This window comes from Pipistrellus kuhlii, unplaced genomic scaffold (genome assembly GCF_014108245.1).
Source record: "Pipistrellus kuhlii isolate mPipKuh1 unplaced genomic scaffold, mPipKuh1.p scaffold_m20_p_16, whole genome shotgun sequence".
Classification (NCBI taxonomy): Eukaryota; Metazoa; Chordata; class Mammalia; order Chiroptera; family Vespertilionidae; genus Pipistrellus; species Pipistrellus kuhlii.
This window is the reverse complement of record NW_023425471.1, coordinates 8085706-8110213: the sequence shown is the minus strand read 5'-3', so window position 1 is coordinate 8110213 and position 24508 is coordinate 8085706. Positions and strand designations below refer to the sequence as shown.

Genomic DNA, 24508 nt, shown 5'->3' with positions numbered 1-24508 from the left:
AAGTTGCTAACAAACAACCATTTGGGGGCTCTGGGAATTTATCAAAGGCAAACAACAAATTGGGGGGGGGGGATGTTTAATTTAGGAAAAACTGCTAGAGCTGGAAGTAAGTAGAACAGACGTATATAGCCTAGCCGAGGACTGCTCCCATCCCTCCCAGCTCGGTCCATGAGAACTTACTTTTATTAGGATAGGGCTGGCTGGACAATCAGCAGCTTTTTGCCACAGGGGGCGGACTCATTTAGGAGTAGGAGTGAAAACTTGCAGCTCTGTCAGCTCAAACTGTTGAACTTGTTAAAAAATAAATGAGGAAGACCCATAGCTTTGCTAGCCTGAAATTATAATTCCCATTGGGGAGAGCAATGGACCAGCCAGAAATTTAAAAGTAAGATCCTGGAACTAAGAGTCTTAGAAGGGTGAGATAAGTTCTCCACACATCCCTGGCTGGCTGGGAAACCAGGAACACATAGAGAGGACAGCAGAGAGTGCCCAGTGGGAAGTAAAATCACCAACTGGCAGAGGGTAAAAGCCCTACAGGCTAGAAAAGTTTGAGTAAAGCCCAACCCTGATTGCCTGAGCACTAAACTATGCAGATACAAGGACAAACTCTAGGAAGTGAGGCTAATAAATTTTAAAAAAGAATTTAAAAAATAAGCTAAGACCTCCACAGCTGCATATCATAGGGGACACGGATTCTGTAGTGTAAGTCCAGGAACATCACTTTTTAAAAAGTCTCAGAAAAATCAGAATCCACAGTTGCTAGAATATATGAAATGTCACTTTCACACTTTCAACAATGAAGATTTTAAAAAATAAAATGACATTTTCAATATGACAAAATATGCTATTCAAAGAAAAAGTATAAAGCCAATAAAAAACAATCAATAAAAATTGATTCTAAATGATCCCAGTGTATTTAGCAGACAAAAATTTGAAAACAGCCATTATAAATTAGTTCAAAGAAATAAAATAAGCTATATTCAAAGAATTAATGTAAAATATTATGATAATGATTCAAGAAATAATCACAACAGAAAAACAAAAACTATAAAAGGCATCCATATGGGAAGAAAAATCCAATAACCAAAATGAAAAATGTGTTAGATGAGTCAACAGCAAATCTGAGAATGCACAAGAAAGAATCAGTGAATTTGAAGCTAGAGCAATAGAAATGATCCAATCTGGAGAACAGAGAGATAAACATATTGGAGAAGTGGGCCATAGCAGATCAGAGTCAAAAGTGCTAGCAAGAATGAACAAAAAGTCATCTAAACCTGAGCAGAAGGGAGTCTCAATTGCAAGCCTCTTATTCATTTGTAAAATGGGATAATAAGTAGTACTTAGATCTCACAGAATTGACAAGAAGATAAAATGAATTAAAACATATACAGCGCCCTACCCAGTTTGGCTGGGTGGAGAGAGCGTTGGCCTGCGGACTGAAGGGTCCCGGGTTCGATTCCGGTCAAGGGCATGTACCTTGGTTGGGGGCACATCCGCAGTAGGGGGTGTGTAGGAGGCAGCTGATCCATGTTTCTCTCTCATCAATGTTTCTAACTCTCTATCCCTCTCCCCTCTTCCCTGTAAAAATCAATAAAACATATTTTTCAAATAAATAAACCATGTACAGCACTTTCTGGCATACTGTAAGCACATAATTGTTACCTGCTGTCATCATCATCACACACATTTTGTTAGGGGGAAAATATCAAGGCTAGCCCTAGCCCAAAAGTTCCTAAGGAAACTTTCTTATCTTCAGGGACAGTACCTACAGGCAACTGGAAAGAAAGGGGATGAATCATTAACTACTATTGGGAGGAAATAAGCTATCAATTCTTTGGCACTCATTGTCTCATCAAATATCCTCTAGTTACTTACTAATTATACAATTACTTCTACATTTGTAACCATACTTTATTTTTTTAATATTTGTTCTTTAAAATCTTTAAAGGTTCTGACCTGAATGTGACATTCTAGAAAAATTTATCATATATAAGTTATATATAACAAGATCTAGAAGTGCTTTAAATGCTGGCATCCTAATAAACCCTAATAAGCCTTCTTTTGATATGCATTGATGCTAGGAGTGAAAGAGCCATAATTAAACTGAACAAGTGATTCATACAACAGCAGAAATAAGAGTTGCCAAAACATAACACAGATTTTGCCAAAGCAAGATAACTGGCAAGCCAGTTACTCTGATTTGAGGGGAATTACAAAGTCTGGTCCAAAGAGACTCCTCTTCCCACCAACATTATTTATCTATTTCACTTTTTTTTTTCTTTTTTTTTACTCACTCTGTTTTTGGAACAGCTTTTCTCAGCCAGAAGAAATCAGACTGTGCTAAATACTTGCGCGTTTGCAGGACGTTGCCAAAGTAGTCAGATTCTGAAAACTTGATCTGCATAAGACAAACCATAAGGATCATTGTTCTAAGTGCAGATAAGAGGTGGCTCTGAAAAAAAAGACTTCAGCGCACAAATGAGTGATCAACAGAAGCTGCACTCTTCACTGCCTCTCTAACCATCAGCAGTTAACAAAGTATTCACAAAGCCATGAAAATTTCATCTCGGTGATTTTCTTTTAAAATAAAAAGCACAAAAATCAATATGGTCATTTCTGGATCACAGTGAGGGGAAAAAAAAAAAAAGAACAAGGCAAGCCGCAATAATTTACAATGTGTTTCCTTTGCTTTATAATTGAGAAATCTACTTTAACCCTTACAGAACGTATTATCTTAGGTTTGAAATTTCTTGGCCCACATGATTCTTTGAACTTTTCTAAAATGTATATCTTATTTTTTGTCACATAGGTTTCTTCTAGTAACATTCAGTTTTGTCAACTGAAACCTCATTTAGCTTATAGACGATTATTTTAGTCCAATGTTCAATCTAATTTACTGTATTCGACATTTGCTCATGAATGGAAAAAATAAAAGCTATTCAGAGACTTATTTTCCACCACAAGCACAATTGAGTCACAAGGACAATTTAATTATTAATAGAATTTATTTATTAACACCCAAAAATATACTGGTCACCAAAAATTAATGAAATTACAAAGGCAAGTCATAGATTACAGCTTGCATGGAGAAACAAGAAGTTGTTGGCTCACAACAATGTTGTCTAATAAGATAGAGAAACAGACATAATTGATTCTTGAGTTCCCTTTTCTTTTTGAAAGGAAAATGGCAGGCAGTTTCAATTCTATAGGCACTCTCTACATAAAATTAGGAGTATTTAGTTAAAATATTGCAAGTAATATCTGTGTAAAAGTAAAAGCTATGGTTTTAATGACCTCTAACGCTTTGGTTTTAATATATAATATTATATCATATATATATATATATATATATATATATATATATATATGTATATACATATATATATATATATTGTAATAAGCAAATAACCAAGAGAATTAAATTCTTATTAATTGTAATATTTTGTTAATTTAAACCATGAAACTCTTTTATAGGTAAAAAATTAAAGTGCAGCAAGTGAATGTACAGAAAACCCACGGGGATTACAGTACAGATATAAATGTATATTTACAACTTGATGATTACAGACTTGACAGCGGCTTATTTGTTGGCCAATGTCTGGCTTAGGTTTATCTCTTCCCTAACATATAGTGGGTACCCATTATGTCTGTAGAGTAACTTTGTTAGTGATCCAGTTTAGTCTTTACAGGGGGCCAGGCCAAAATCGAAATAAAGGAGTAAATAACTAAAAACACCAGTAGAAAAGGCAGGAATGAAAATATCAAATTCTGGCATCCTTGGTGTTCTACTTGACCAACCAGTTATCTACACTAATAAAAGAGAATTATGCAAATTGACTGTACCTCTGCAACTCCCACCAGCCAATCAGAAGTGAGCATGCAAATTAACCCAACAAAGCTGGTGGGTTAATTTGTATGCACAGGCAGGGAGTGGCCAGGCGGGATGAGACGCCTGCTATGAGGGAGAAGTCAAAGGGCAGAGGGAGCTAGAGGAGCAGTGCTCTAGCCAGAGCGAAGAAGACTGAAGGCTCTGGCCTGATCTAAGAGGGAAGGTGGTGGCCAGAGCAAAGGCCTGGGTCCTGGGTACCAGAGAAAAACCGGTGGAGGCAGCCAGGGGAAGGAAGGCCTATTGCACGATTCTTCATGCAATGGGCCTCTAGTAAAGATATAACTTTTAATTGTCCCTCCATCAATCCTCTTATGGAGGGTAGCTGATAAATAAATAAATTGTGGTATAATCACATAATGGAAACAATACAGCAGTTTAAACAAATGGCTTGTATGCATGAATATGAAATCATCTGAAAAGCAATGCTGAGTAAAACAAGTTATATATCTGAAAGAATTTAAAATTTTATAACATGTAAAACAATAATGCATGTTGCTTACAGATATGTACCTATCTTTAGCAAAAGCATAAAGAAATGCAAGGGAATGATAAACACTGAATTTAAAATAGTGATTATACCTAGGGAAGAGGAAGGCAGGGGAGAAGGATATTACAATAGGTCAATGACAAATGTACAAAGAATTTCCAATATATGTTTTATTCATTTAAAATATGTGTGTGTGCCGAAACCAGTTTGGCTCAGTGGTAGAGCATTGGTCTGCAGACTGAAAGGTCCCAGGTTCGATTCCGGTCAAGGGCATGTACACTGGTTGTGGGCACATCCCCAGTAGGGGTTGTGCAAGAGGCAGCTGGTCAATGTTTCTCTCTCATCGATGTTTCTAGCTCTCTCTCTCCCTTCCTCTCTGTAAAAAATCAATAAAATATATTTTTTTAAAATTAAATAAATAAAATATGTGTGTGCGTGTATAAAGTTAATATGGCAATATGTTTAACGTTTGTTAAAGCTATTTGTTCAAAATATGATTTTACCTACTTTCCCAATGTTTATGATTCTTCATATTAAAAAGAAATCTTATAATAAATGGTATTTTAAGGTAGATATTCGTACTCAGCCTCAGAAGAAACAGAGTAAGCGCCTTGTTTTAGGAAGCAACCTCATCTAATAATTCTAATGTATTCCAAGTTTTAAAAATGTGTCCACTATTCAACCCTTAGCTTTTTTCAGTTTTGTTCCCAAGATAGTTCTGCCAGAACTCTCAGAATATGACTGTAACAGAAAATTCAGAAACATTCTTGTGTTCAGAACAATTTCCAGGAAATTCTCCCAAAGGAATTTCCATCAAAAATATTAATTTTTTGCCCTGGCAGGGTGATCAGTTGGTTGGAGCTACATCCTGTGCACCAAAGGGTTAACGGTTCAATTCCCAGTAAGGGCACATGCCCAGGTTGTGGGTGCATATGGGAGGCAACTGATCGATGTTTCTCTCTCACATTGATGTTTCTCTCCCCCCCTTCCTCTCTCTCTAAAAAAATCAATAAATACGTATTTTTTTTAAATATTAACATTTTTGGTAATATCAACAGAATCAGTTGTTACTTTTAGAAGAGTTTACTATTTGTGAGATTATCCTGTTCATTTAAAGAAAAAAAAACTTAACATTCAGGTTGTTCTACAGATACCAAAAGAAAACCAACCAAAAGTTTCCTAAAGAAGAGTCCCATGTCTAAAAATACTTTTAAGTAAGGTCCTACACCACATCCATGAAAATAATCATGAGGACCAAAACTCAGAGGTAAGTAATTACAATTTGTCAACAGCTTATCATAGGTATATTTAGAAGAACAATTTAAAATATGTTTTATTAAATGAATATTTGCTATTAGCTTGGTTTAGTTGATCTATTCCATTTATTTAATGGAGATTACAGGGGATAAGAGACAAATTTTACTTTTTCCTGTGAGACAGGTTAAGTGTGGGGGTAGAAAAGGGTCAGCTATAAATATTATCTTGTGATAGATGGGATACAGTTAGAGAAATTATGCAACTTAGCAAAGCCACACAGTCCAGAGCATTAGGTTCCTACTTCATTGTTATTTTCATTAGTCTTACTAAGAAAACCAGTGATTTAACATAAGGAGTACAGAGAATAAGGGGGAAAAGGTAAAAATTACAGTAAGAGAAGCAATGATTAAATAAATTATGGTACAGTTTAGTTTACTTAACATATGCAGCTGTTAAAATAATGGTAATGAAGGCTACACAATACAAGGACAAAATAATAAAGGTCAGTATACAAAACTGTATGTTAACATCAATTGCAGCTATCAAAATAGAAAGAAAGAAGACACTAAAACGAAATTATGTATTAGCACGTTTGAGTACCAACATCATGGGTACTATCTCATTCCTTTTCTCTAGTTCCCAAATTTCTACCATGTGAGAATACTTTGATAATTTCAAATATTTTAACAGGTCCTTGGGTAAGAAACAACAATGCAACTCAGCAACCACTGGACAAGTTCCACTTGTAGAGATAGTAACAAGAATGAATGCACATGAATATTTTAAAACCACGTGTAATCTTCAAAAAATGTTTAAACTCTGCAAGGGACAATAGTTGGCTGAACAGCTTCTTGTCCTTATAGTTACTGGTGAAAATCTAGGTCAAGTTGGTAATGACTTTTAATCAATTCCATCGCCTGACTTTTCTATTGAGCGACCTTTGCAAAATTAATTGGGGCTCTTCTGTCCTTTCCTAAGAATAGCTATCCAGATCATAAAATTTAGTGGAATCTGAATTTCTCACCAAATGCCACAGACTAAATAGGAGAATAAAGCTACTTCCCAACACACCAAAGGTGAAGAAGATGTAGTAAGGGCTGAGCACGTGTGTTTAGCTTCTCTGCAGAATCACTAAGTACATGCTGATTGAACACTACATAAGTCAATAGGAAGTATAGATTCTAGAATACTTTTTGTTTATGTCAAATCCATTTAAAGAGACTCAGAGATATATCCAAATATATATAAGCAAGATTTTATATTAGGCACACAAAGAACTTTCTGAATACTTCATGCATCCAGACTTTTTATTTATGCTTTCCCTTATTTAAATAGGAAAGCAATATGCAAGGTTGTTTGATTTAGATGGCTTTGTCCACAGTAGTATGCCTGTGTGTACATGTGTGTACACACCTACGTTCAAAATGTTTAACAACCTTCAATATACAGTACACTGCAGAAGATGCAGTTCCCACAAGCAGCCACATAAAGGTGGGGTAGCAGCAGGTAGCACACCGAACAGGAACTAGATGGCACCAGATGCCCTGTCGCCACCACCAGGGCTAAAGGGAGGTCTTGGTCTGCTCTGGCCAGTGGAGCACGCTACATGAAGGCTAGGGTGTGGGGGTTACAGAGGGCTGGCTGGAAGGTTGGTGGACGCCCCCTTCCTAGGTCCACTCTTGGCTCTCCAGGGCCATGATGGCCAGAGATCACTTGGGAGGATTGAGGGCAACGTTTTATTTTGATCTACTAAATAGTACAGAGGTATTTCAAAGTTTTAACAACCTCTTTCTGGAGCATTCCACCTAAATATTGCCTCGCTCTTGCATAGTGGCAGTAGCACTCTCCATCGTTTATACACACATAAAACACACAACACATATAAATATTTGTACATTTTTACACACACACCACATATATATCAGTGCTCCACTGGCCATAGCAGACCAAGACCCACTCTAGAGAATATTATGTGGGTTCACAAAATACCTGTACATCTCTATATGTATGTTTATGTTCGTATGTGTGTTTGTATCATTCACCAGAAACATTGATCTTTTCTGAAAATTTACCCATATCCAGCCCTGACTGAGATGTCTCAGTTGGTTGGCATTATCCTGAACAATACACCAAAAGTTACCAGTTCAATTCCCGTTCAGGGCACATGCCCAGGCTGAGGGCTTGATCCCTGATAAGGGGCATGTAGGAGGCATTTGATTGATGTTTTGCTGTCACATCTGTGTTTCTCTCCCTCTCCCTTCCTCTCTCTCTAAAAATCAATAGAAAAACGTATTTTTTAAGTTACCCATGTCCAATTCTCCTAAGTAAATGGATGTCAGCTGTGATTCTGACTTTAGTCCCTACTACAATTCTCTGCTAGCTTTCACTAGAATGAGTCAAGTGCCTAATGGTGCCGATTACTTACTTATTGTCTCTCGGATACATGCCCACCCTTTTACTCTGTTCTAGGACGCTGGGGCTGGGCATCTGAAAACTATGTTTCCCAGGCTCCATTGCCAGTGAGCTCCCTGCCGATAGGAGGGACTGGGGGACAGCAGCAGGTGGCAGGAGGAGAAAGAATTCTGTGTTTGATCTTTTTCATCCTTTCTCTCCTCTTTCTTTTTCTAACATTGACTGTAGACAAATCTTCATCTCCTCCTCACAGACCCAGCTAAAATGGCAGTTCCTCCTCCCTTTCTCCTAAATGATGGTACCATCACTTCCTCCCTTTTGTGCCCCTAGATACAGGGGTGGTAGTAGCTTCCTGAAGTTATTATCTCTGGTCTACTTCACCTTCCTGATTCTTGCCTTCCCAACTATCTCCTGTATGAAATCTCCTCTCTTTGAAATACCTAGTGTGGTCTGGGCTTTTCTTGATGATACCATAATCTTTCCAAGGTCGATATCATACCAGTCTTGAGTCTATTTCCACCAAGGAGCAATAAAGGACCAGTTAGTAAGGCTAATTTGAAAATGTACTAACACCTACCTTTTTTGGCTAACTAGTAGGCTTTCCTGTATGGTACTGGGGGTTCACATAGAGGTCATTTCCTTCATTCTTGCTCTTCTCAAAGACTACAAAAAGGTTATTATTCAGAAACAAATGGGTGTATCAATTTATCTTCTCTTCTTCAAAGGTTGGGGGGAGGGGGACAAATTTTCTCTAATTCTTTACATTTGCCTCTAAGTTCTTACTCATTTGCTCTTATCTCAGTGCAGGCCCAATTTCAGTTTTGAGCCTTTCTCCTTGACCTTCATATAATCCATTACCCAATGTCTATCCTCTTTCCTTTTATGTTTGTACCTGGTAAATCATATCTTCACTTGTGTCAAATAAACTAAGCTGTTTTTCATTTCTAAAAGCATCTCTCTTGCTCAGAGCTTGTATAACCAGACATTTCTTATAGGCCCTATAGTAGTTCTTATCTACATATTTCTCCAAACTGAAAATACAGTCCCATTGTGTACCTGCAATACTTTAGTCCTTTTGCTATTAACATCAGTGACACTATTGCTATCACATCAAGCAAGCATCCTTTACCTATTTTCTTTTTTTTTTCAAGTTGCATTCTATTCGTATTCTCTATTAGTTTCCAAACACAATTGTATTGTATTTTTATATATTTGAATTTTTTCACTGTCTGGTTTTTAAAGTGTTATAAACTCTTGGGTGTAATTGTGTCTGCTTATTAAAAATGTTTTTATTGATTTCATAGAGGAAGGGAGAGGGAGAGAAAGACAGAAACATTAATGATAGAGGGACTCATTGATTGGCTGCATCCTGCACCCCCCACTAGGGGGTTAAGCCCACAACTTGGGCATCGAACTGTAACCTCCTGGTTCATAGGTTGATGCTCAACCACCGAGCCATGCCAGCCAGGCAAATGTGTCTGCCTCGGCAATGAGCTACACAAAAACCATTTCTTTGCAAAAGTGCTTAAAAATCTTGGTTTCTAATGGCTTCTGTTCAGACCTTGAAGAAATGAGGGAAAATGCCCAACAATGCATCCTGTTCAGCATCTGGTTTCTTTTGACAAAAGGTACCATATTCGGTGAGTCAAAACATGTGGCGCGCTGACTTTAAATAGCAGCACACTGCCAACGAAATATGGTCAACTGAATAGTGTGAGTGAGCCCTAAATACTACCTTATTTGATTAAAGCTTGAGACTGTTCCATTTGTACAGCCTTTTCAATTAATTGGGATACCTGGATACTAGATGAGTTAATTCACAATGGCTTTTCCAAAGAAAAATAATTTACTATCATAAGTACAAGCTGAAGATGTCATAATTCACTTTTATATTGTGCTTATTGTGCACCAGGATCAGTTCTCAATACTTGAAATATGTTAACTTATCTGATCCCCACAGCAGCTTTATAAGGGAGGGATTATTATTATCTCCACTAGAGGCCAGATGCACGAAATTTGTGCAAGAGTAGGCCTTCGCAGCCCCCTCTGCCTTGCGGTCCTGGCTGTCTCATGGCCCTGCCCCCACCCACTGGTCATTTGGAAGGTCTGTCCACCTTCTGGTCTAACTAGCATATTAGCTCTTTATTATATAGGTTGTTGACATGAGGAAACTTAAGCACAGAGATCCTAGTTCACATAGCTATGAAACGGTAGACCACTTCATCATCACCAAACTGCCTCTCAAACCTTCTTATCTGTACCCTTGACTCGGAATATTTGCCGATCGCATGTAATTGTACAGGTTCTCCTGCAAAGGTACTTTGTGTCCTGATGATATTCTTCTTAGCAGCAACAGTTCTCATACTAACCCACAAAGTAACAGCTACCATTCATAGGGAGCCTACTTATGTGCAGTCATTATGGTAGGTGCTTTTACATTTATTTAGTCTCCCTTAATAATCCCAGAAATACTAAGACTTGGTTATTATCATCTCCAATATCCACATAACCAAAGGAAGCTAAATGAAGTTATGCAAGCTATATACAAAACCAAACTAGTAAGTGGAAGAGGCAGAACCACTCCAAAGCCTGCGCTGTTACAACTGGACAAGATGACCTTCCTTCTTCTCTCCGCCCTTCCAACCAGCAAGCAGCTCCACCAATTCTTCAAACCCAGCCCTCTGTCCCTCCAGCATGGCCCCCTGACAAGGACCCTGCAGAACCCCCTTTCAGATTACAGGCCGAGCTTCCTAGGCCCAGATTTCAGTTCTGGCTCTAATACTCTGTGCCAGTGGTAGGCAAACTCAACAGAGCCAAATATCAACAGTGCAACGACTGAAATTTCTTTTGAGAGCCAAAAACCGACTTCTGCGCATGAGCCATGAGGTTTCAACCGCACTGTACATGCACGCTAGCATGTGGTATTCTGTGGAAGAGCCACACTCAAGGGGCCAAAGAGCCGCATGTGGCTCAGGAGCCGCAATTTGCCTACCACTGCTCTGTGTAGACTGAGGAAATCGTTTAACTCCTTTGAGTCTCTATTTCCTTTCCTGCGAAATGGGGCTAAGCACCATGTACTTCAGAGGACCACTATGATGCTTAAAAGATAACGTAAACAAATGTGTCAAGTGCATTAGTATTTTAATTATCATAATAACTGCGAGCTTTTTCAGCATCAAAACAATGTAGAATAAGATAGGTGTCTGAACTTTGGGATACTGTGAAGCATAATTATCTTCCTCCATGGCAACTAGATCAATACTTGGAAAGGCATATCTTAGAGCCCAATGGAAAAACTCTCTAATTAAAGCCTTCTCTCACTTATGAATAACCTTGCAGAATTCTGACATTCATCTACAAAGCTGGAATTGCTTTCAGATATACAACTTGTCAAACTTCAATTTCAGAACCGGTTATTTAAATAATTCCAAAAAAAAGTACTTTTACAAGAAAATCCAGTGAATTGTTCAAACAGGAGTTTTGTAAGGAATCACAATTCTTTATCAGAAGTATTTAAAGAAAAGGAAATAACAGTGGTTGTGATTAGAAATACGTGTAGTGAATACATCTATTGGAAAATACATGTCCCAAAATATTGGAATAAAAAAGAATTATTAGTATTCCTACATCACTAACTACTGAAAATATACAGTCCAAGTCACAATAAATTATAGTCATATGTATACTCACTTAATTTGCAAAAACACTCACAAAGTTTAATGACATTAACTCCTAACTGGCAGATTTATTATTCATGATTTAATATGAATGAAGCCCATAAAGATTAACAACGAATATCATACATTCACCATAAGAACATACCCACTGATTGCAAAATACTCAATTTGTTTCATTCTTTCCTTTATGATTAAATTAGGCCAAATCCAAGCGTTTTTGCTTTATGGTACCTACTCAGCTATACATTCTTTCTGACACTTCCTGATTTTGAAGCTGTTCTAAATCTTGTGATATGCCTGAATATTAAGGCTCATTTCTAGCCAACAAATGAATAAAAAGTTGGTGCTCTCTGGCACCACCAGGTTTAATTGCTTGGACCTGGGTTAGCTGAAAGGCATGAGGCCAGTAAAACTTGCCAGAGGGAAAAAAAATACAGTAAATTTAGCACTTACTGCTTTGAGGTCTTCATTAACATAAGTATCATTCATTATAAACTCAGGATAGCCAACTTTTGACAAAACAGCTCTTGCCTATAGAAAGGAAAAAGAAAATGTATGTCAGCGTTTCAGCACTTAAACCATTAATAATCACAGAACGTAGGAATGCAACCTTCACCTGAAAACTACATTCACAGAATACATACCATATGCAACCCACTGTGAAGGGCAAAAAAAATTGTTAGTCACTGCCCTAAAGCACTAAAAAAGAAACTACAGTGAATGTAGCAAATAGCTGTATGTATAACATAAATAAAACAAAGGTTTTAATAAAAATAGACACTATTGTTATCAAAGTCCAGAGCAGAGATTACTTCCACATGGGGAGAATGCTTAATGGAGCACGGGCCAAACTGACTCTTAATAGAATGGTTGGGATTTCAAATTGCAGAGCCGAGCAGAAGGGCACTCCAGGAGCGGAAGCAGCGGGAGCAAAGTCAGGGAGATGGAAACAAAGGGCATGTGGGAGAGATGGTGAGTAGCTGCTATACTTGGACCAGGAAGCACATGGGCGGGAAGCAGAGAACAGTACAGAATAACCAGCTGGAACTAGATCACAGGGTTTCCCGAACACTATGCTAAAGAGTCTAGATTTTATTTTACAGATAACAGAGGACTAAATATTTTTAGCAGGAGTGAAATGAGAGAAGCCACACTTCAGCAAGATTATCCGTGCAAAATTGTGAATGGTGAAAGACTGGAGGTAGGGGGTCCAGCCTCATTTAGGATGCATTATAACCATCCTTTTGACAGCCATCCTAATTATTCCCTGTGTTTTGCAGCATATACAGGATGGATAAATCAATCACCTTAGGCACATATTGTACAATGAACCTCCACAAGAGGAACAGGCAAACTATGGCTCCTAGGCCAAATCTATTCCTCCCTCCCTCACACCTGCTTTTATAAATAAAGTTTTATTGTGACACTGCCATGCCCACTCATTTACATGCAATCTATGACTGGTGTTGCACTGTAGTGATGTTGTTGACTAGTTGGAACAGAAACTCTGTGGCCCACAAAGCCTCAAATAATACTACCTGGCCCTTTATAGAAAAGGTTTTCCAACCCTTGCATTTGCAAGTGAGCATTTTTCTCTCTCCTCTCCTCAGATTCTGGGTTTCATAAAGACAAAAGAGCAGTTTATTCAAAGAGTAAGTACGTTATTGGGGCTTTCTCCAAGTCTACCGGGATCCCTTTAATCACTTGTGTACATCCCCTCCTCAACATCTATATTCTTTTTCCAAAATATATTTTTATTATTGATTTCAGAGAGGAAGAGAAAGCTAGAAGCATCAATGATGAAAGAGAATCAATGATCAGCTGCTTTCTGCACGCCCCACACTGGGGATTGAGCCCGCAACCGGGGCATGTGTGCCCTGACTGGGAATCAAACCATGACCTCCTGGTTCATAGGTGGACACTCAGCCACTGAGCCATGCCAGCTGGGCTCTTTTTCCTTTCTAATGGCCAGCCCCTGAGAGCGTGAAGGTCCCTGGGAGTTTATCTGTCTCCAAACACATCCCCATACCAGCAGCCCTCAGCTAGTGACTGACTGACTGACTTGCGGGAGCATGAGAGCCCAGCAGCTCCGTTGCAGTTCAAGACAAACTTCAAGGTATAACTGGTGCTCCGGAGTTCCCCCAAGGATCAGTCTGTCTGAGATTTCCCCTGAAATTTGGCCTTGCCCATCTCTCACCCTTCCCTGTCTAGCTTCACTCATTCCCTTGCTGCTTGCTCTTGAGAGCACCTGCTGAATAAATCAAAAATCACTTGCACAAAAATCCTCATCACCAGCTTTGCCTCTGGCTTGGCCAAGATAAGACCCCAGGCAACCCCAAAAACATTGAGTATTTTTCCAGCAAAGTGAAATCAGTAACCTTTACACACTGCTCTTGGTAATGAGTTTTTTCCTTCACTCCCTTTCAATTTGCCTCACTCAAAATATAAATAGAATTAAGATAGTACATTTTCCTTATCTTCTTGGAGATAATTCAAATGTTAAATAGCAGCAGACACCTGAAACTCAGGACTCAGAAAGGATTTTACAAGTGCCCTAGGACACAGTCATAATGGAATTTGCTGTTTCAGAGACGCAAATATAGCATAGGTCAAACTCCGTCTTCAAAGCCCTGTGAGTTACACTGAAAGCCTGATGTGACCCAGATACCAGCTAAGTAGAGTTTACAACTCTCTCCTCAACACCAAACAATACGGCACTGTCTATAGGTGACCACGTTCCAAGATTGTTTCATTACTTTCCTCGTTGTATATAATACCTCATTGCATTTTATCAGCTCACCCCAAGGCACATGCATACCTACAAATAAAGAGCTCCAGACAGTTTTCCAAAAATAAAGACATGTTCAAGCTGAGTCATCCACCATTGTTTTCGTAACACTGGTCTTCCCACAGCACACTGGTGAATTATGCATTGTTTTGCAAATCTCATGCTCTGAGACCCCCCACTGCATTATAAAGTGACACGGAATACATTATCTTCTGCACCAGCTATGCAGGTCATTGAATCTTTTTTTTTTTTTTCTTTTCTTTTAGCAACACCATAACTTGAACAGAGCCAGAGCAGAGAAATGGTTCCTATTCATCTTCCAAGGTTGAATAAGGTAATAATACTAGTAGCAACATTGCCAAAATCTGAACAGAGTTCTCTTCTTCCCAATATGTGCCAAATGAATGTCTTTATTCAAACTTAAATGCTCCTTCTGCCAGACAGTCTGCTGTCAATTCCACACATCCCATCCCACCCCATTCTCCATTCTTCCATGAGAAGCTTCAGAACTACATCTCCCAAAATTCCATGGGCGCGGTTCCAGGTTAGTCTCTGCCAATTAGAAGCACTAGCAGTCACTGTTGGTAGCTGGACAGGTACAAAGACATCTGCAGACAGCAAATCCAACACTTTGTCAGAAGCTTCCAGGCATTCTCCTGAGAAGACCCCTTTTGTGTTAGGGCAGCAGAGATCATTGGTAGACTGCTCTTCACTCCCCAGCCTTCCCAGTGGCTGCATAAGCCCATGTTTCCCCATATTATATATCTTCCTGCTTCATATACTTAGAAGGGCATCTCTATTCCTGAATAAACTCTAACTGATATACACTTTAAGGCAAATAGTGAATACATCACCTTTTAATTTTTTTCCAGAATAAAGGCAATAAAGCACCAACAGTTTAATGACTTGTTGAAGGGTAAAGTATTAGTGAGGCAGGCCTGAAATCAATTGTCTCACATGCTACATGGACAAGAAGCAAAGGCAAGTCCCACTGCAAATACTGAGAGAATAGTGGCATTAATAGATAGCAGATGTATATTAATATTATGTCCTGCAAAAAAATATTTCCTAGCCTACTTGTGGTTGACAAAAAATTCCAGTTTTCCTTAACCAGTGCATGTATTCACACAAGCCTCTTATTCACACAAGCCCCTTATTCACACAAGCCCCTTATTCACACAAGCCTCTTATTCACACAAGCCCCTTATTCACACAAGCCTCTGGGAAGAGTGTGCTCATAACAACTGCCTATTATCTACCCAATATCCATTCTCCTTTCCTTCCCTTACTATCTTACACAAATTCTAATCGAGGGGAATAATCAACCCAACAAAAAAAAAATGCATTGCCCAGCTTCCTTTGCAGCTAGAGTTGGCTGTGGGATGAGATTCTGACCAATGACATACAAGAAAGTCTTTGGTCCACTTTCACAAATCCATTTTCAAACAGGATAGACTCGCCTGGCATATGCTTTCTGCCTTTATGCCAGTTTCTCTGCCTTAGCACTACTGACATTTCAGGCCAGATAATTCTTGTTGTGAGCACTGTCCTGTGCACTGTAGATTTAGCAGCACTTTGGCTTCTACACACTAGATTCTAGTAGCAACACACACACACACACACACACACACACACACACCAAGGTTGTGACAACCAAAAATATCTCCAGGTGTCGCCAAATATCTCTTAGGGACAAAATCACACCCAAGTGAAAGCCACTGTTTTAGCCTTTCCTCTTCTTCCTCTCTGTAATGCTGATGCAATGCTAAGGGTGGAGCAGTTGTAACCACAGGCAATAAACATGAGAAATCTACAGGCTAGTGATGCTGGGAAGAAGCATTAATGGTATCTGAATCCCACCATATCAGGCCTGAAATGCTTTTCCCCCCCTCCAAGACAGGAGGAAAATAAACCCCTTATTTAAGGCACTGCATGACATGTTTTCTATTAGCTGTAGTTGGATGTAATCCTAAAACACCCTCCCATTCATCAGATATAGTTTGAAGGGGGAAAACCAGTACCTACTTCATAAGGTCTTCTGCAGTGATTCAGGGTGGCATATGTAAAGCACTTTTTATTCCATGGTCCAGATGACATGATGAATAAATAGTGCCTTTATACTACACAGGGAAGTATAATAGAAAAAATGACTTCTTCCAAAGGTTTAGACTAACTGTTGGGTGCTTGTTTGGAGGGTCTTGGGGAGGAGCTCAGACCACATCACAACCTTAACTGAATACCTGAACTCCCCTGTGGACATGTCACTCTCTTTGGTCATAGGCCCAGTTTCAGGGGGCCACACAAAATGATGAGAAAGAAGAGCTGTTGACAAATATACCCACAGTGAAAATTTCTGGAGCAAAGCCAGACTCTATGCATGAGGCAGATAACCCAGGCTACTCACATCCCAAAAAATTCTGAGGATTCTTTTGAGGGACCCTATTTGCACACCTCAGAAAATGGATACAAGAAACACTATGAAAGATGATTCTAGAAAAGATCAACAGTTGCCTTTACTATTGACCATCTTAATTTTGCCTTCCCCTTTTCTCTTTCCTGCATCCATTCCTCTCAACACCTAGCTAGCAGGCCCAGGGTATCACAACACTTGCTCTCCGATCATACCCAAACTGGCCTTTCCTTGGCAATACACTGTGCTCCAAATTCATCTCCCTTTCCCTCTTCAACTATCAAAAATGTTATTCCTGCAAGGCAGCTTATCCATCAGATGTCATTGGGTCCTCAAACTAATTTAAAATAAAATGTGACTAATAGGAATCATTAACCCTGAAGAAATATCTGTATTTAAGAATGGTTCGTTAACCAAAGGGATAAATCCAATTATGTGGGAGATTTTTATAACTAAGAGAGCCATCCTTCTCATACACTCAAATGAAGCCAATGGCCTGTTCCACATAATCACCATTGTGTTCCTCACATGGAACACAGTGGCAGGCACATAGCAAGTGATCAATGCTCAATATATATTGACTCATATAATTATTAATTTAGTTGATAACCCCATTCTGATCAATGTCACCAATCGCATCAGAAAATATGAAAAGTTATAGTCTAAAATATGACCAACAACATCATTCAATGCTGCTCACATCATGACATATTTCCATGTTAACTGACCTTACCATAGGAGAAAAATGGGAAGAGAGAAAGACTTTGTAAGAACCTAAGGAACTTTCTTTAAAATAAAAGCAATGTTTCAAATCCATTGAAATCTAGTCGTGATGATAACCAAAATTATATTTGTAATTTATTTATAGTGTGTGTGTGTGTGTGTTAATTTAATGCCATAACCCTACAAAGGACACAGTTCCTTAACATTTTTGGAAGGTAGTAGATTTGGAATACCAAAAATATCTTCCTTTATTTCAGCATTTCTCCATGATTATAATAAATCATCAAGAGCCAAAATATATGAAAAGTGTTTAATAAAAGATAGCATCCATGTTCAATTTCCCTGATAAAGTGAGAAGATCCTCTTAAAAAGATAAGATTGCTGCTGAAACCGGTTTGGCTCAGTGGTAGAGCGTCGGTCTGCAGACTGAAAGGTCCCAGGTTCGATTCTGGTCAGGGGCATGTACGTTGGTTGCAGGCACATCCCGGTAAGGTTGATGTTTCTCTCTCATCGACGTTTCTAGCTATCTATCTCTCTCCCTTCCTCTCTGTAAAAAATCAATAAAATATATTTTTAAAAAATATAATAATACTATAATAGTAAAACTCATTTTAAAGATTGCTTATATTAAAGGAGAGAACAGTTTTCACAAGGATGATGCCTTATTTCTTTTTAAAGTTTCCATTAAAATCTTGGTAATACCAATTTTTAAAAATATATATATACTTAAGATTGCCAACAAAATAGGAAATGGACTTAGATATAAAACTATATTTTTGACATCGCTTTTTCAATCAATTGACAAATACTGATAATGCAGTCTGGGCTCAGGACTCTCCTCAGTCTCAAAGAACATAATACATAAATGATCCATGGCCTCCCTGTATTTGTATAACGGAACTGAGGAAAAACATTCTATGACTACCAGACATTATCATGACTACAAAGAATCAGTAGTACCTTAACTTTCTGAACCTTTCTGGTCCTCAGTTTCCTCATTTGTAAAATGTGGAAAGCTTACTTCTAATACCTACACAGTGCAATGGAGAGTTTGAAAGAGACATTTGGATGATAAAGGAATTGGAAAAGAAGAAGTTGAATTATCTAGATCAGGGATGAACAAACTTTTTCTATAAAGGGCCAGACAGTAAATAATCTCAGTTTTGCAGACCAGATGATCTCTATCACAACTTTTTTTAAAATATATTTTTATTGACTTTGGAGAGAGGAAGGGAGAGGGAAAGAGAGATAGAAATATAAAAGATGAGAGAGAAGCATGGATCAGCTGCCTCCTACATACCCCTGCTGGGGATTGAGCCCAAAACCTGGGCATGTGTCTTGACCAGGAATCGAACTGTGGCCTTCTGTTCACGGGTCAATGCTCAACTACTGATCCACACTGGCTGGGCTCTATCACAACTTCTTAACTCTGCTATAGTAACTGGGAAAGCAGCTGTAGATCACATGTACATAAATGGCTGTAACTATGTCCCAATAAAACTTAATTTATAGGCTTCCAGTCAAGATGGTAGAGTAGGTAAATTTGTATTCTCCCACAACCACATCAAACTTAGAACTAAACTACAGAACAACCATCATTCATAACCACCAGACAACAGGCTGAATGGAAGTCCTACAATAAGGGAATGAAAGCAGACTTGTAGGAGGGGGCGGTAATGCAGGCCCTACCCCCATATATAGAGGTCGTCGCTGAGAAGCAAGGGGTCCCAGGCCCCCTAGACTGTGTTTCCGGTGCCCAGAAGAGAACTCCCCATAGTTTTTGTCTGTAAAAACCAGCGGGGACTGTGGCTGAGAGAGAGGGCAGCTGGAACCCTAGGCAATCCTCTTAAAGGCCTATGCACATACTTACTTGGACTCACTCCATCTGAGCTCCAGCACTAGGACAGCAGCTCAAAAAATGCCAGGAATATACGGGGAGGACATAGTATAATAAGTGCTCAACAATGCTTTCCAAATTGAACACTATTAAGTGTGTGTATGTATGTGTGTTTGTGTGTGCATGCACATGTGGGTTTGTGCGTCTGTGGCTTAGCTACATTTTTTGTTTTGGTCTTTGCTAGTACTTACATGTATATGCAACAAATCTTAATTGCTTAGTTTATGACTTGCCCTAAAATCTTAGAGCTACAGCTTTAAAAATTACAATTAACTTCTGTGGAAATAACAGAGAGTTCATAAAGTGAAGATTATTATTTTGAGAGAGAAAATGTCACAATTGAACTCCGAAAAACATTGAAAATTTAAAACACAATATGATTTAAACTCAAGGATCCCCCACCCCACTCAGAAGTTTCCACAAAGTATACTACAACTTGATAGTACTGGGGGAAAGAACAGAACCAAGCGTAATTCTGCTTATTTGGCTGTGGTCTCTGAAACAGCAGACAAGTGTTACACGGATGACCAAACTGATTCAAAGATTGGCTAAGCTGACTGCTTTACTTCTGAATTTTCAAAGCCATTTACCAGTAGGATTAAGCTGATCGGCAAAGGGCAAGACAGAAAGCTCCTTCGTTTTAACCCCTGCTGACTTGTCCATGTAGGAGAGTCAGGTAAATTTCAAATGCCTCACATGTATTACATCAAGGCCTTCTCTTTAATCACTTAATTAAATAGCTTTGTGTTTTTTTCTCTAGAGTTAAGTCTCCGCATATTTTTCTTTTTTATTAAATTAACCAACATAAGAAAACATGGAACAACTGATGATCAACTGCCCTTTGATAACAATTTATAGCACAACATTCTTAAGTTTGCAATGGCTTTGAAAATTTCAGTCAGGCTTAACCACACCAAGGCCTCGTTCTCTGATAAGTTCTGTAATAATTAATAAACATAAATCAAAATTCTGAGCTTTGAGCACTCAGAAGTTCTGCAGAGTGTACATAAATTATGCTATCCTTCAAAGCAACGGCTGTTTCCATAACGCCAAACAAATGATTGGCTGGAGATACTATCCTAAGCAGAGCTAATGGCATTGATGAAAATGAGCCTGAGGAACAGGCTTTAATATCCTTCGAGGCTATCTGGATCCCACAAATAATAACAATGCAGTTATCTAACACATCTAATTTTATCGTCTCGATAACAAAGGCACTGATGTATTATGAATCTGCAAAAAGTTTAATTCTGTAAATTGCTTTCGGGTGTGGTTCACAGGCTCATGCACCAGGCTGGGGTGGAGGCCAGGTAAGCATCCCCATGAATCGGAGAGCTTTATAAGCTCAAGTCACAGTTTTGATTTTACAAGTGCTGGAAGACAGGAATGCACAGATTTCGGGTCTCTCATCCTTAACCCTGCCTGAGGACCATCTCAGTGCCGCAGACAATCCCCATTTCTCTCCAATATGGACAACATTCTAAGGAGGCATGTTCCAAATTATAAGCCAGCTCCATCCACCCATCCTCTCTTGGAAACACCAGCTCCATGTATCTTGGAGGTGGGCAGGTTTTCCAGCCTGAAAAAAGGAAATTATTCAGGCCCAGGTAAGTCATAATTGAGCCACAATGACACTAAACATTTCCCTAGTGTCTTTGTGATGGTCCTCTCACTTGGGTGGGTACTGTATCCAGCAGAGTTAAAGAAAGAAATCAATATTTATATTTTCTTAGTAAATTAATGGAACAGGGAATAGCAATAGAATTAAGAATCTCAAACCTTCCTATGATTAATCCATAAAACAATGCATCCTCCTGAAGATGGGGCAATATTACCTTAAAAATATAGACAACTCTGCCGAAACTGGTTTGGTTCAGTGGATAGAGCATCAGCCTGTGGACTGACAGATGCCAGGTTCGATTCCAGTCAAGGGCATGTACCTTGCTTGCGGGCACGTCCCCGTAGGGGGTGTGCAGGAGGCGGCTGATCGATGTCTCTCTCTCATCGATGTTTCTAACTCTCTATCCCTCTCCCTTCCTCTCTGTAAAAAAATCAATAAAATAGAATATAATCAATATAATATAATATAATATAATATAATATAATATAATAAATAAAAAGTGAAGGGACTATAATGAACAACATAAACTGATGAACAAAAATGGATTCAGAGACAGAGAAACATCGATCAGACCATTAAAGCTCAGAGGGAAGTAGAGGAGGGTGAGGGTAAGGGGGAAAGATCAACCAAAGGACTTGTATGCATGCATATGAGCCTAACTAACAAATGGACACAGACAACAGGGGGTGAGGGTATGAGGGAGGTAAGGGAGTAATGTGGGAATATGTAACACTGTAATCGATAAAGAAATTTTTTTAAAAAGTGAAGGGACTAAGCAAAGAAAAAAGAACTCATAGACACAGACAACAGTATGGCGATAACCAGCGGGAAAGGGGGGGTCAGAGGATGTAGAAGAGGGTAAAAGGTGGATAAATGGTCATGGAAGGAGACTTGACTTGGAGTTGAATACACAACAAAATACAGAGATGATGTATTATAGAATGGTACACCTGAAACCTATATAAGTCAATGTCAACCCAATAAATTCAATAAAGATTTTTAAAAATAAAATATTTACCTCTGACATGAACAATTCTTTTTTTAATATATTTTTATTGATTTTATAGAGGAAGGAAGAGGGGGAGAGAGATAGAAACATCAATGATAAGAGTCACTGATCAGCTGCCTCCTGCACACCCCACACTGGGGATCAAGCCCACAACCCAGGTATGTGCCCTCACTGGGAATCAAACCCTGACCTCCTCGTTCATAGGTTGACACTCAACCACTGAGCCAAGCTGGCCGGGCTGAATAGTTCTTTATTAGCCTAAAAAAAAAAAAAACAAACAAACAAACAAACAAAACAAAAAAACTTTTGAACTGCGATCCACATAAAACTGGGGGAGAGATCAAATGAGATAACTTTTCTGAATTATCATGGTTTTTCTAACAGAGGAGGATACTGTAGGGCCAATGCCCATACATACTACATGTTCCTTTGACCCTGGAGTTCTCTAGTCCAGGGATTCTTAAAGCTTTGTGCTTACACTGGCAGCATCAGGACTACTTGGGAGCTTGTTAAAAATTCAAATTCATGGACCTACCTCAGACCTACTAAGTCAGAATGTCTTTGGGTTGCAACCCAGGAATCAGCATTATAACAACCTTACCATAAAGCAGGGTTTCTCAACTCAGTACTACTGACATTTGGGCCAACTTAATTCTTATTTACAGGGTTTATTCTGTGCACTGTGGGTTATTTAGCAGCATCTATCTACTAAATGCCAGTATTTCTCCTTCCTATTTTCTAGTTGTGACCAAAACTATCTCCATACCTTGCCAAATGTCCCCTGGGGTACAATGTCACCCTGAGTTAGGAACAACGGCTATAGGAGATTCTCATGCATGCTCATGTTTGAGACACTCTTTGCTCTAGGTTGTGGAATTTGCCAGGTTTCTGAACCCACTTCTGGGAAGCCCTGACATTGTAATATCCATTCATAGGAAGAGGGTTCCTCCACTTCCTCAATATTCCTTAGGGATTTCACTAATAGTCACCACTATTATGCCATTAAGAGCACTTTATGGGGGGGGGGGGGAACACAGCATAACATTCTTTTTCACAAAATTTTTTAATGTGTCTCAGGTATTTGTAGTTCAACTTAATTTCTGACCAATGGCACTTAAATCCCAGGATGATGGGAGCAAAGAATTAATCAACAACTGGAAAATGCTTTGCTGTAAGTCACAATATAAACATAGCCCAAGATCTCAAAGTTGCTTAGATTAAAAGTTCCAATAACTTTTCTCTCAGTAATTTGGCAAAATCCATTTGTAAGTACTTTGAGTCATCTAAAAAGCCACGTTAATACAATTACAGTTCACTGAAAAATTAGCATGCAATCCAGTTTGAAAGCTAAAATCAGTCATAACAGGGTAATATTCCATTTAATTATAAAGATTAATTCAACCTTCATTTATTTGTGTACGTGTCTGGTCTTTTCATTTTTCACAGAATACCTGAAATTCAAATACCATCTGGCAGAACTGCTGCATGTGTGTCAGTAGCAACTATTAGAGTTGCAGATTTCATTTCAAAGTAGAATTAATAAAAAGGACAAAGGGAAGGAAGAAAAGATGGAGGTGAAGGGAATGGAGACTCAATTAAAAAATGAGGTTTTCCACCAATTTGATGGGCATGTCTCCCTCTTTCTCCTTCATTCCCTGACATGTCTCCTGCACACATGGTCCCAAATAACAAGTCCTGACGTGCCAATTTACCATATTTTCTGAAACAGTCAGGTGAAGATTCAAAGTGTTATGAGTAACAGTGTGAATTCTAATTATGATTATCACCCACCGTGTTTTTCCAAATTCTATTTGCAACTTCCATAAAACTTGGCCTTTAATCTTCCTTAATCATCTGGTGATTAAGACTGACCACACTTTCTTCATCAGAACATCAGTTCAATATTTGACCTTTTACTGAATGACTACCAATTGCCAAACAAGCTCTACAGAGTGGAAAGCATCTTTTAAATCTTTTACTGAATTATAACATATACAAAGTATACAAATATTAAGTATGCGGATCAAAGATTTTTTTAAACACACACACATGGCTGTCTTTGTAGCTCTGAGACCAGATTTAAAACATTTATAGTACCCAGAAGGCTGCCCTGGGTGCCCTGCCAGTCGATACCCCTGTGATAACCACTATTCTGACTTCTATCTCCATAGATTAGCTTTGCCTGTTCTTGAACTTAAAAAATATGTTCTCTTTGATGTTTGGCTTCTTTCACTCAGCAGTACATCTGTGAAACTGGTTGTGTTCTGGGTAGGAGTTGAGATACACAGTTTAATAAACTGCATTCCTGTCTTCAAGAAATTGATAGGTGGTCACATAA

General features: G+C 38.7%; 1 protein-coding gene across 1 annotated transcript in view; it reads right to left on the bottom strand.

Moving 5' to 3' along the window:
- PHEX (phosphate regulating endopeptidase homolog X-linked) overlaps window positions 1-24508 on the bottom strand; it is a 185936-nt gene that overhangs the window by 50328 nt on the left and 111100 nt on the right. The window contains exons 13-14 of the mRNA XM_036439857.2: window positions 12176-12253; window positions 2295-2398 (exon numbers count right to left, since the gene is read on the bottom strand). Of these exons, the coding sequence (XP_036295750.1) occupies window positions 2295-2398; window positions 12176-12253 (182 nt within the window). The remainder of the gene's footprint in view (window positions 1-2294; window positions 2399-12175; window positions 12254-24508) is intronic.